This window comes from Miscanthus floridulus, chromosome 16 (genome assembly GCF_019320115.1).
Source record: "Miscanthus floridulus cultivar M001 chromosome 16, ASM1932011v1, whole genome shotgun sequence".
NCBI classification, from domain to species: domain Eukaryota; kingdom Viridiplantae; phylum Streptophyta; class Magnoliopsida; order Poales; family Poaceae; genus Miscanthus; species Miscanthus floridulus.
In genome coordinates this window covers 56,318,243-56,331,261 of record NC_089595.1, presented here as the reverse complement: position 1 = coordinate 56,331,261, position 13,019 = coordinate 56,318,243, and the positions used below count along the sequence as shown (strand labels likewise).

Below are 13,019 nucleotides of genomic sequence, written 5' to 3'. Positions count from 1 at the left end.
CTCTCTGACCGAAAGGCCTAGCTAAGGAGGAACGACGCTCGCTTCCGACTCTGACCCACCTCTCCGACCAAAAGGCCTGGCCAAGGAGAGGACGACGCTCACTTCCGACTCTGGCCCGCCTCTCTGATCGGAAGGCCTGGCAAAGGAGAGGATGACGCTCGCTTCTGACTCTAGCCTGCTTCTCCGGCCAGGAGTACACCGAATCTCTGCTTATAGCTCTTCTTCGACCAACGTGGTCGGAGCCGATTGGGAAACGACCAAACGGGGATGCCCGCTCGGTAACAACCCAAAGAATCAGGCGGAGCAAGTAAGGCAAGGCTCTCAAGTCAAATGCAATACTGAGGACCGTACCCTACACACCTGCAGGATAGTACTATCAGGTCATGTCAGAAGGGTGCTCTGCAACCTTCCAGATGTGTCAGAACGTGAATAATGTTATGAGCGCCGACATTTATCCTATAATATGGTAAGCGTTGACATTTGCCATACCAGAAGAATGCAGTGGAACCAACCACATGCATCCAGCCATCAACAGTATTGTGGGCGCCGCTAAACCACCTTGTATCCGACGGCGTGGGCACCAAGACTATGTAGCACACACACTCTTTCTCTCACACTCTCTCTTGTAAAGCCGCCCCCTTCATCTATAAAAGGGGATGCGCTCTCTCCAAAAGGGGACGATCGATTGGAATAACCGACGATTCCAACGAACAACAAACGGATTGGTCTGATTCTATCTGCTTGGCTCTAGAATTCTAAAGCTAGACAGAGCATACGCTCGAACACTTAGCGCACGTCGAAGCTCCCGTCATTCTTGGCCCTTCGGTCTGGAGTTCGACCGGACCTCTGATACCCTCCATCTTATTCCCTCTCGTTTGTAACCTTACAACAAACTTTGAGCACCTGGGCTCAGGAATAAAGTCACCGACTAACTCAAACTGGACGTAGGGCGCATTGCCTGAACCAATATAAACCCTGTGTCATTGAGTGTTAGGCCACATCTAATCACAACGTACGGTAAAACGATAAATATTTACTAGTTAGTCACTTTTCACACTGACACAGACTGTTCACGAAGCCACCACCAACTACTGCGAGTAGGTGATGCACCACACATGTTTGACGAAATGTTTCAAAGGAGGTGAACTCACCAGTCCAAAAGTTTGGTGATTCTATACAACGCAAAACAGACAACCAAACACACCATTTCTTATATAGGTTAAGCGTCCACGCAACAAACAAGTGTATCTTGCATTGCTGGAGGTAGGCTTTAGCTATCCTGGTTTAGATGGCTAGCCAAACTAGGTTTTTAACATGAACCAAACAGGCCCTACAAGACAGTGAGTAGCACTAATCCAGGGACTAAAGTTTAGTAGATGTCACATCGGATATTTAATACTAATTAGAAAGACTAAACATGAGTCTATTTAGGCTTAATAGATTTATCTCATAAATTAGTCTTAATCTATATAATTAGTTTTATAATTAGTCTATATTTAATACTCCATGCATGTATCTAAATTTTCGATGTGATAGACACTAAATTTTAGTAGGAAACCAAATACTCCCGCGCCTTAAAAAATAAAACCAACTCTATTATTTATTACTGAAAGTGACGGAGCTCGACTGAGCATCCGGCCCTACCATTTAGGCCACGACTATTGTCTCATGTTGGACACTTGGACCCGTTCGCCTACAGTACAAGGACTGTCAACAGAGGAAAACGTCCGGTAGGATTTTGCCAAGTAATAATCCACCGTTATGTGACAGGGACTAAGTTTTAGTAAGAAATCAAACACCTTGCACCTTAAAAATTAAAACCAACTCTATTATTTATCACTGAAAGTGACGGAGCTCGACTGTGGAGCAGAGTCTGCCCATAAATCTGCAGCATCCGGCCCTATCATTTAGCGTCCTGTTCGTTTAGCTTATAAGCCATACTTTTCAGCCAACGAATAATATTTTTCTCTAACAACAAATCAATCAATAATATTTTTAGTCATGGTTTATCAGCTAAGTGAATAGGGGCATAGGCCACGATGTTGGATCCGGGGACTCGGGGGCCTACAGTACAAGGATTGTCTGATGTTGGACACTTGGACCCGTTCGCCTACCGTACAAGGACTGACAACAGAGGAAAACGTCCGGTAGGATTTTGCCCAGTAAGACTGTCTCCAACGACCAAGACCTAAACGTGAGACCTATTCGGTAGATTGGGTCACGCACAGTAGAATGGATAGGCAGACAAAACTCCCGTTTTCCAACCGAGGACGCAACCGAGGACGCAAACCTCCACCCCGGCGAGCTCGGCCCCGGCGCACTCCGCCCCGGCGAGCTCGGCCCCGGCGCGCTCCGCCCCGGCGCGGGCGAGCTTGGCCCCGGCGCGCTCCGTCCCGGCGCGGGCGAGCTCCGCCCCGGTGAGCTCGGCCCCGGCGCGGGCGAGCTCCGCCCCGGCGACGGTCGTCCCCGAGCTCCGCCCCGGCTCCGGTCGTCCCCGAGCTCGTGGTGGTGGGACCCGCCGGAGGAGACGCAAGCGCGGGCGAGCTCGGCCCCGGCGCGCTCCGCCCCGGCGAGCTCGGCCCCGGCGAGCTCGGCCCCGGCGCGGGCGAGCTTGGCCCCGGCGCGGGCGAGCTCCGCCCCGGCGCGCTCCGTCCCGGCGCGGGCGAGCTCGGCCCTGGCGACGGTCGTCCCCGAGCTCCGCCCCTGCTCCGGTCGTCCCCGAGCTCGTGGTGGTGGGACCCGCCGGAGGAGACGCAAAGGAACGAGAGAGGACGCAAATTTGCGTCCCGTGTTTCGTCGGAGGCAAAATGGCTGCCGTGTTTGGGTAGTCCGTTGGAGGATGATTTTTCTACGTAAAAGCACTGTGCGCTACCTAAAATGCGGATGGGTCACGATTTGGGTAGTCTGTTGGAGACAGTCTAATAGCCCACCATTTGGCTCCGCGCCCTTTGCTTTCTCGTGCAACCGTCCACACTTTACGCTTTTACAGAGAGGGGGAGGACCGCCTGGGCCTGTCCACCACCGGTTAAGTGTTACGGTGTCGTCCACCACCGTAACATTTTAAGCGTAAGCCCTTAAAATGTTACGCTGGATAACGGTGAGACTGCCGGCAAACAGAGCAGGCTTCAAGAAAGAACCGTCCAGGCCAGGCCACCCAGCGAGAGACGAATCAGAATTCAGAAGGCGACTCTCCGCCTGATTTTTCTGTCGGCTAGGCGCCTTGGCCAACTCCAGAACAAAAATCATTTTGTAGTCTTGCACCATAGCATGCGGGCGTGCAAGAATACGCCTCGTTTCGTCGAACTGTTTTTGTGCTATACTAGTCAAATAAAATGCCCAGCCATAATTACAAGGTTGCAAACAGCGTGTTTAGGAGCATTAAATGGTTGAGGTCGATACAGCTTTAATTTTTCACAGCATGTGTATATGGTGTAGCCCAGTTTAGATCACAACTTAATTATTATAGTAAGATTGTAGATTATAATAATCAGTATGTTTGGGTCGATGGATTATAATGATCGGTTATGGTTGGTTAAAATAAGAAATTCTGAAATTCCTATCTTATCCTTTATAGTTTGATAAGTTGGACAGTCACTTCAGGGCTAGAAGAACATTCAGCATCCAGAATCCCCTGTAATCTGGCCTCACCTGGATTATGAAAATTATGGTAATCAAGAATAATCCATCGTATAATTAATCATGTTTGGATCAAAATTTGAATATATAATTTTGACTGTTGTTGACTCCAAGTTGACTTCGTTTGATCGACTTTGTGAGATTTAGAAGATTGAGCTACGAGTTTGGGGTCCTTGTCCCAGTTGAGAATGCTAGGATTCATCTAGAGAACCATAAAGCGATATTTGAGAGCTTGAGAACATTTGTTCAGTGATTTTAGAGAATTTTTATTAAAGGGTTTTAGTTGGAACTACTTTGGGATGTGACATTAATTATTGATTTCCCTTATAATATATAGTCAATTGCTAAAAAATTAATATCATCTCATAATTACTTCAAATACAAATCTATTAGTGCAAATTTCATGTCCCGTATATAACAAATTGTTGATAAAATTGTAAGATTTGACTTTTTCCTGGATTAAGTATACATATTCGTCTTGTTCTTCAGCACTAGTTCAACAGTACATTTTAGCGAACAAACAATATTTTTCTCTCACAATAAATGAGCATAAGCCAAATTTCAGCAAAACGAAAATGGCCATTATTTCTAAACGAAGTTATAAATACGCTTATCACTTTTCTAGACAGAGTGAGTTACGTATTCCACGAGTAGTACTGCCTATGTAGACTCCTAGGAATATTTTCTTCCCAATTCGAAGATCCTTCTTGGGTTCATTATCTTCTAATAGTTAGCTAGCTAATAGGTCATATTTAATATTAGCTAGTTAACTATTAACTAACCTATTAGTTGGAAGGTGTTTGGATACATAGCTAATGAAAAATACTACCAACATAACGATTAACTGCTATTATCTGATTTGTTCTAACTAGTTATTGTGTAGAAGTTCGGCTAAGAGATAACTATTAACAAATAGGTATTATCTACATAGATCCAAAAATGATCTAAAGAGAGGTCACCGAAATCCTACAAGAAAATGAACAATGACATGGATGAAGCACGATATATTATGGAGTAGAGTATTTCTTTCCTGGAAGCACAATCACCTTCCCTGCTCGGCTGCTCCAACACAAAACACAAAGGCAGCACCAGCCGTCTCGGTCGCATGGAGCAGTGCGCCACTTTTGACCGTTACCACTTATTACCCGGACCGTCCTCCTGCGATTATGCACGGCGGCAAGCGAAGAATCGCTTAATTACCGTGCACTTTGGGCCATAATTGATCCTACTAGTACTTTTATTTATCCGGACCCCACTTTGGGCCATAAAGTAAAAACCCTGCAGTCCGCGGAGAGGGCGTCAGGCTATCTCAGCAACACCCAAAATACATGATTTGTCCACAAAAGATTTAATATCCTATTTGATATCTTTTTCATTAATAAGACCTAAAAAAGAATCGTTTCTGCAAATAAATTTTTAGAAAAAATAATATCCATATTTAAATTATGTCTCTCAAATATCTCTTATATATATACTTTATTAGAGACTAATTTTAAATATCTGACTACCCATTTTAGATTAAGACGTATCATAGCTCACAAAGCACCCAGGCTTGCCAAAATCGCCGAACCCCGTTTGCCCCTCCTCCCCTCCACGCATTCCGCTACCCATGGGCCCACACCACATCCTGCCCTACCCCGCGGGGTGGCGCCCACCCGCCCCGCTTGTCCTTCGCTCCCTCTTGAAGAGCGTGCCCCGCCTCATAAATAAACATCGAGGAACCCGAGCAAAGCGAAGAAAGCTGCCGGCCTGCCGCTGCCTGCCGTTCCTGCTAGCAGTTGCAGCCCCCGCCGCCGCGGCCGTCGGAGGAGGCGAATCAACCGCGGCTGTCCCCGGCGGGAATACAGCAGGCGAGTCCAGCCGGTCGTGGAAGGCGGAACCCCCAATTCCAGCTGCGGCCGGCGATCGAGTCGGTTCCGTCCCGCGCGCGCCGATGCGGATCCCGCGGCGGAAGGGCGGGGCCGGGCCGCTCGCTGTCGGGGTGCCCAGCAGGCGGGTGCAGGTGGCCGCGGTCTTCGCGCTCGCCGCGCTGCTGGGGGTCTCCGTGCTCTACGACAGCGCCCACATCGCCGCCTCCCTGCGGAGGCACGGCGGCCTGACGAACTACGCCAAGCTCTCCTCCTCCGACAACGACGGCGCCACCGCCGTCTCCAGCGTCGCGATGGTCGGCACCTACCGCTCCTGTTCCTGCTAACCTCTCGCTCGCTCGGTTGGTTGGCTGCTGTCTGTAAGCTAAACCTACGGTGGTTTCCGTTTCTTCGTGCAGGAGGAGGCGGCGGCGGCGGCCGTAGACGCGCTCGCGCCGCCGGCGCGGGCGGCGGAGTTGGCGCCAGTTGACGGCGCGGATCGGGCCGACCCGACCCCGCACGAGCGGCAGGAGGAGGGCGCAGCGAAGCCTGGAGCGACGGCCGGGAGCTCCCTGCAGGACGCGCCGCTGATCGAGGAGGCGGTGCAGGGAGGGAGCGGAGGCCACGGCGACGGCGGCGCGCAGGAGCAGTCCCCGGGGACCTGTGACCTGTACAAGGGCCGCTGGGTGTACGACGAGTCCCGCGCGCCGCTGTACAAGGAGTCCGACTGCAGCTTCCTCACGGAGCAGGTCACCTGCACGCGCAACGGCCGCCGCGACGACGACTACCAGAAGTGGCGCTGGCAGCCCGACGGCTGCGACCTCCCCAGGTACAACCACCGCCTTGCTTCCTTGCTTGCCTGCCACTGCATTCCGTTTATCCTTTTCCCCTTTCTACACATGCGGTGTCTATACGTATACGTGTACGTCGGCGCACGTAGGGTAGGTGCGTGCGCGCTTTCGCTTGCGGACTGGATTACTGGAAAGCGGGTTGTGGACGCGTGCTCCGCATGGGCGGCTGCGGGTGGCCAGATCACTTCGCGCTTTCTTTTCTGTTTAGAACCTGCGTCTGTTGAGCGGATCCGTCCGTGTCTGCATCTGGGGGTGTGGTTTCGTCTTATTTTTCTTTTGCGCTCTGTGTGGACGTGGTGATACGCCCAACTTGTCTGCGGATGCGCATTTGCGCCAGGAGTACAGGTGTATTGTAGCTATCTCATCTTGTTCCAATCCATGTCTCAACACCATTACTCACTATAAAACACTACCAATTGCCCCAATTTTTCATGATTGTAGTAACAACTAATTATGGATGAAAAATAATACAGCTTCCAGCATTACCAGCATCTCATAGTGTAGCCTTGCTGTAACTTATAACCCTTTCATCTTACTGTTGCAATGGTTGTCAGTGCAATCTAGAGTGTTTGTGCTTAGTTTTCGCAGAGCTCCGCCAATGTCGTTAGTAGCCTCAAATTTTCATCAACACAAGTGGCTGTACAGGGTTGCCCTGCATCTAGACTGCAGAGTACGTTAGGTGAAGTTGATCTGTTAAAGTTTGTGCTCATTAGCTGTGTTTCTTGGCAACTAAGATTTGTATATGGGGTACTTAATTTGTTAGGTGTTATAATTGATGAGAAAAAGAGACCGCACTCACATCAAGCTCTGGTCTTTCTTGTAATATATTAAGCAATTTATTGTTTGATAGAGAAGTTCTGTTTGTTAGAGAAAGTTGAATGTGGAGGTAATGGGTTTGGAATCTAAAAAAGAAAAAGAAAAAAAACAGTGGGAGTTGTTGCATGACGTGGCATCAACTTCTAGTTCTAACTAACTGCTAACAACTATCTGCACTTCAAATATTTGTTGGTAAAGCATCTCCAAGAGTATTTCTAAAATTTACTCTTTAAATCATCATTTGGAGAGTCATCTGAGTAAAATCGTTTTCTATATCTTTGTACCCTCCAACAACTTCTCTATATCTTGTGCGCACTCTAAGGAGCCATCTTCGCTCTCCATCTTTGGCTAGCGAGAAATTCGGAATAGAGGATGTCTATATTTGAAGATCCAATTAAAGAAGCTGTTGGAGGGTATTTTTCCATCAAAATCTCTATTCTGATAAACTATGAAGGATATAAAGAGTCTCTTTGAGTTGCTCTAAATTGGTGAATACCCTACTTCATACTAAAAAATCAACCAAAACATGAGCTAATAATTGAGCAACATTTGTTTATATACCCTAGAACCTTTCAAATTGGGTAAGGCTGGGCTCACATGTATCAGTGTTGAGCACAATTAGTCACACTCACATCACAGTTTACTAATTGTTAGTATATTTATTTTCAAATGCATGGAGCTTATAAGCTCTTGAGCTTACTTACAGTATTATTCACTCCATATAATTTAGGTAATGCATTCAATAAATATGTAGCGCACAAGCAAGCATCGTTACTTGCATGCTCTTTGGTGTGATCTGTTCCCCTGCTACATATTACATGACTTAACCTTCAAAACATAGGAAATTTATCAGAAATTTGTACTTCACATTGAGTCACATTGATCAGTAGCCACCGTGAATCTGGACACAACTTGTGCGATAACTACTTCCCGAAATTCTATGACATGTAAGTTTTGTTGCATGTTGTCTATTCTATGACAAGTGAGTTTTGTTGGATGTTTAGTGTCCCCACCATGGGCCATGGTTGTATATTTCAAGTTGGAGAGAAGTTATGCTATGCATCACTTTCATGCAAATGAATCAGGACATTTGATTTAGGGGCCCTCCTGGTTTGAAAATGCATATAATTATCATTATGGATCGTGCAGATGTTAAATTGTAGAAAAGATACTGTTGAAAAACCCATAGATTTGTAGCTCAGCCAGAGTGTTGCAGAACTCACATGAAAAGTCTTGTCAAATCCATGGTGGCCTAAGCTTAATCTTGAAAGCAGATTCACATGTATCTTGCGCAAATTTTGTTATGAAACTGATGTGTGTTTTGACAATTCTGTTACAGATTTGAAGCTAAGTTGCTTCTGGAGAAGCTGAGGAACAAAAGACTGATGTTTGTGGGGGATTCTTTGAATCGGAACCAGTGGGAGTCCATGGTGTGCCTGGTACAGTCAGAGGCTCCATGGGACAAAAAATCTCTTGTCAAAAATGGTTCTCTTAATGTGTTCCATCTTCAGGTACTTAGATACTTACTCATCGAGTAGTGGTGGAAATCCATTAGAGATCATAGAATAAATGAGCATTGAAGATCCGGCTGGAATCAGCCTTATCAAATGGTGTTTGTATTAGTAAATCACATTGCCAGCCTCAATACTTAAAAAAAAGGATAAGAATGCTCAAATTCTGTTTATGCTGAGATTTTACTCTCTATCTTCACTTATGCATCTTATGGTTAACCCTGATGGAATTATTTACATGGAATGTTTCAGGAGTACAATGCAACAGTTGAGTTCTATTGGGCTCCTTTCCTTGTGGAGTCAAACTCAGATGACCCAGACATTCATAGCATCAGTGACCGCATGATCAAGCCAACATCGATCGCGAAGCATGCAGCAAATTGGGAAGGGGTGGACTACCTGATCTTCAATACTTACATTTGGTGGATGAACACACCACAGATGAAAACTTTGTGAGTAACTGTAGACATTAATCCTTGAATCCTCGCGAACAATGAAAACAGTGTCTGACCAATGGACCAACCTTAGGAATTTTTTTTTTTTTTACGTGAACGTGATACGAAGATCTTTACGTTCTGGATATGTTTGATTCTGCTTACACAAGCTACCTTGACTACAGGCATGGTGGATCTTTTTCAAGGAAACATGTTAAGTATGATGAAATAGAACGTGTCGAGGCATACCGGAAGGTCCTCAAGACATGGTCTAGATGGGTAGAGGCGCACATAGATCCCAAGAGAACAACGGTCCTTTTCATGAGTGTGTCACCAGTACATATGCAGTAAGTATCCATACCTTGATGCAAAATTTCCCCCAACATTGGTGTTGGTTTCAAAATACAGGTTGTCATGATGCTATTTTTAGTGTTAATGCCTTGGACCATTTGTTGTTGCACAAATGTACTACTCTGGCAATGCTGGGTCTGACCAATGGTGCCACATTCATTGTCTTGATCTAGGAGTGAAGGTTGGGGCAGCCCCAATGCCATAAAATGCTTCTCCGAGACACAGCCAGCAATCAACTACACGAAAAAATTGGAGGTGGGCACGGATTGGGATCTCTTCGCGACTGCTCAGCGCTTGACGAGGTCGATGAAGAAGGTACCGGTGCACTTCATCAACATAACTGCGATGTCGGAGATCCGCAAGGATGCGCACACCTCTGTGCACACCCTGCGGCAGGGGAAGCTGCTGACGGCGGAGCAGAAGGCGAACCCAAGGAAGTTCGCGGATTGCATCCACTGGTGCCTCCCTGGTGTGCCGGACACGTGGAATGAGTTTGTTTATGGTCATATCATGTCGAGCCCGCCGCCGCTGCAGCAGATAACCGAGGATCAACCTCACAGATGACAGCTAGAAATACCTGGTAGCGCAATTTAGTGAGAAGATTCGTGATCGAGGCCATAAGTTATTTTTTTTCTAGGTTTAGAAGCCTATGCTGATGGTTCACCTAAGCATTTGTTGGAAGGTAAGATCGCAGTATAGCCAACGAGCAGCTACGATCACCTGAGGAGCCTTCTCGGCAGTGTCTGAATGTGGTTGTTTGAGCCTCTGTGAGGGGAATGCGCACTTCTGTGCAGTGCTTCTCGTGTTTCTACCTGGCACCGTGGCATGTGTACATAATTTTACCAGAATCCTTCGTGAAAATTGAAATTGTTTCTATTCGTGTAGCAATATTTTCTCTAAAATGTGCCAAAAATTTGCTGTTGAGATTTTCATCATTTCGTGTGATAGCTAGCACCGACAAACATTACTACAACTTTGTGCATCACATAAGCCACGTGCATTGTAGAGAATTTTAGGAAATGCGTTTGTATTACGCATTTGTATTGTGGGCCCATATATGACTGTACGAGTAGAGAAACTTGGAGCAAGTTCATTCTTCAAACTAAAGTTCAGAACCCACACACCAAAAAAATAAACTGAAATTGAGTTGGAGAAACATTGTTATGCACAAGTCTTCTTCCTTAATTCCATTTGCTAACGTCTATCCGTCCATTTTGTATTTTCGATGAACGTCTCTTCGAACTGGTACATCATTCACCTGATCCTGTTGGTCTTCAAAAGGTGTATGGATCGACCCAGGGTAACCAAAAGGTCGAATTCCTTCAGGAATTAAGACAGATTAAGCAGGGTTGCTGTTGACACAAAAAATGTGCCAACTTGGAGATTGAACAATGCTAATAAGTTCTTGGCACCAAGGAGGTATTAGAAAAATATTTGGTGCAATGAAATTCAAAGCACAAGCAAAGAAACGGACGGAATTGGGCTTGCCCTGCCTAAACCGGCCATGCCGGTTCCTATGCCCCAATCCGGCTAGGTCGGTTTCTATGTTAAGTGCCCAGCCTGCCACTGTGCCTGGCAAGAAGAAACTGGCCAGGCCGGTTTTCCTGCCTTGTCCGAACTGATTTGTTTTCAAATCGGTTTTGGATCTATTTTAAACGTGAACTTGGAGATTGCGTTTGGAACTTGTTTCTTATTGGGATAAAACCACCATATTTATATAAACGAGAGGATCACGGCCCATCGAGGATTTCAACTTCCAACCGTCAAAAAACACAACACCTACTCTTTTTCCCTAACTTTCTCTCTACCTCGTTACTCGTACGTCATGTCTCCTAGCGATATTTGGCGGCATTCTAGGTGGTCTTGCCGACCCTAGGACAACCTCCATGTGTTCCTCCCCGATGCCTCTTCCCGGGAGGTGTTTGGGAGTCTATCAAGTGAAGAAAGGGCTCAAAATCGGCCTAAGACTTCTCGGTTGGTTTCATCGGTTCGTTGCGTTCTTGCTGCAATCAAGGTCGTGTGCAACCTCAAGTGAGCTAGCCCTTGCTGGTGTGTGACCCAATTTGGCGTCAACACACTTTTTGGTGACTCCGCTGGGGAAGAAGGAGAAGAACAAGAACAAGATCCAATCTACTACCAACATGTCGAAAGACGGTAAGCCTGAGGATAAAGGGGATCACACCGATCCTTTCAACCCGAAGAACATCAAGCATCCGACATCAATCGACGAGCTTCCCAATGATCTTTGTCAAAAGATTGAGGCCAAGCAAGCTGCCGATCTACATGTGTTCCTCGTGAGCTACAATAAGGATAGACAGAGGAAGTGTAAGGACTATGACGTCTAAGAGGGGGTTGAGTTAGGCAACTTAAAACTCTATGTCTAACTATGGCCTCTAGTTTCCAACCTAAGCAAAACCTATGCAAGAAGTGAACTATCTAAATGTGCAACTATGGTTTTGCTAGGTGTGTTGCTATCTCTACCGCAAAAACTAGCCTATCAACTAAGCTAAGAAAGGTAAACCACACAACCAATGTAGCAATGAAAATGCGAAAGCTTAATTGAGATAGAGATGCAAACTCCGATCCCGTCGATGACTCCGGTATTTTTATTGTTGTATAGATAAGAGTGCAAGCTTCCTCCCTAGTCCTTGTTGGAGCCCCTCGCAAGGACTAAGCTCCCAGTCGGGTAACTCCGTGATAGCCTCGGGCCTTCTCCACATGCAAGTGGGTCTTTGATGTGCCTTGTGGCAAGCTTCTCTCGAACCGCTTCCCACCGCCTTTGCTATCAAGCTTCAGGCCAAAACACTATAGACCTTGTTCCCTTCGGTACACGGTGGCGACCACACCACAAACACAGTTGGTGTGGTCTCATAAGACTACAAGCCCCGCCGAGTACAACAATGGAGCGCGCAAGCACTGAGCTTTCTGAGGTATGCAAACCTCATTAACACTAGGCCTAACCTAGAGCAAGCGCAAAAAGCGGTGGTCAAACTAACCTAAGCACTTCGCAAAGCACCTACGCTAAGCACCTAATCTTCTCTTAAGCACTTATGGTGATTGGAGCACTTGGTGGTGTGTCTCAACACTCCTCTATCTTTGGCACACTCCAACTCACTTGTCTTGGCCGGTTGGGGTCCCTTTGATAGCCCTACAAACGAATATAGCCATTGGTACCCTTGGTGTTGAAAGGTCCTAATGGCTAGAGGAGGGGTGAATAGCCTATTAAAAAAAATCTACAACAACACTTAACAAATCGGTTAGACAATTATGAGGCGAAGCAAGTGTTGTGCTAGCCTACTAAAATAGCAAGCCACCTACCACAATTCTAGTTTATATAGTTTTTATCCACACAGTAGCTATGACACTACACTAGTTAGTGTGCTCTCAAAAGCTAACTAAAGAGCCACACTAACCAAACTAATAAGCTCTCACAACTAGCTACACTAAAGAGCTTGACAACTAGTTTACGGTAATGTAACAAGAGTGAGCAAGATGTTTATACCGCCATGTCGAGGAAGGAGCCAAACAATCACAAGAATGAATACCAATGAAGACCAATTACCTCGGAATCAA

General features: G+C 46.4%; 1 protein-coding gene across 1 annotated transcript; it reads left to right on the top strand.

Annotated features, from left to right (window-relative positions):
• Positions 1-5,341: 5,341 nt before the first annotated feature.
• On the top strand, positions 5,342-10,209 carry LOC136513096 (xylan O-acetyltransferase 5-like). Its single transcript, XM_066507094.1, has 6 exons — positions 5,342-5,800; positions 5,903-6,312; positions 8,490-8,661; positions 8,914-9,113; positions 9,281-9,442; positions 9,620-10,209. Exons 1-6 carry the CDS (start codon positions 5,570-5,572, stop codon positions 10,008-10,010), a joined length of 1,566 nt encoding a protein of 521 aa, XP_066363191.1. The 5' UTR covers positions 5,342-5,569; the 3' UTR covers positions 10,011-10,209.
• The last annotated feature ends 2,810 nt before the right edge of the window (positions 10,210-13,019 follow it).

What these genes read in the sequence shown, in the direction of transcription:
- LOC136513096 (XM_066507094.1), top strand. Translation starts at nt 5,570, where the DNA reads ATGCGGATCCCGCGGCGGAAGGGCGGGGCCGGGCCGCTCGCTGTCGGG. An exon ending in GACGGCTGCGACCTCCCCAG is followed by an intron (nt 6,313 to 8,489) that starts GTACAACCACCG and finishes ATTCTGTTACAG; the next exon opens with ATTTGAAGCTAAGTTGCTTC. An exon ending in TTAATGTGTTCCATCTTCAG is followed by an intron (nt 8,662 to 8,913) that starts GTACTTAGATAC and finishes GGAATGTTTCAG; the next exon opens with GAGTACAATGCAACAGTTGA.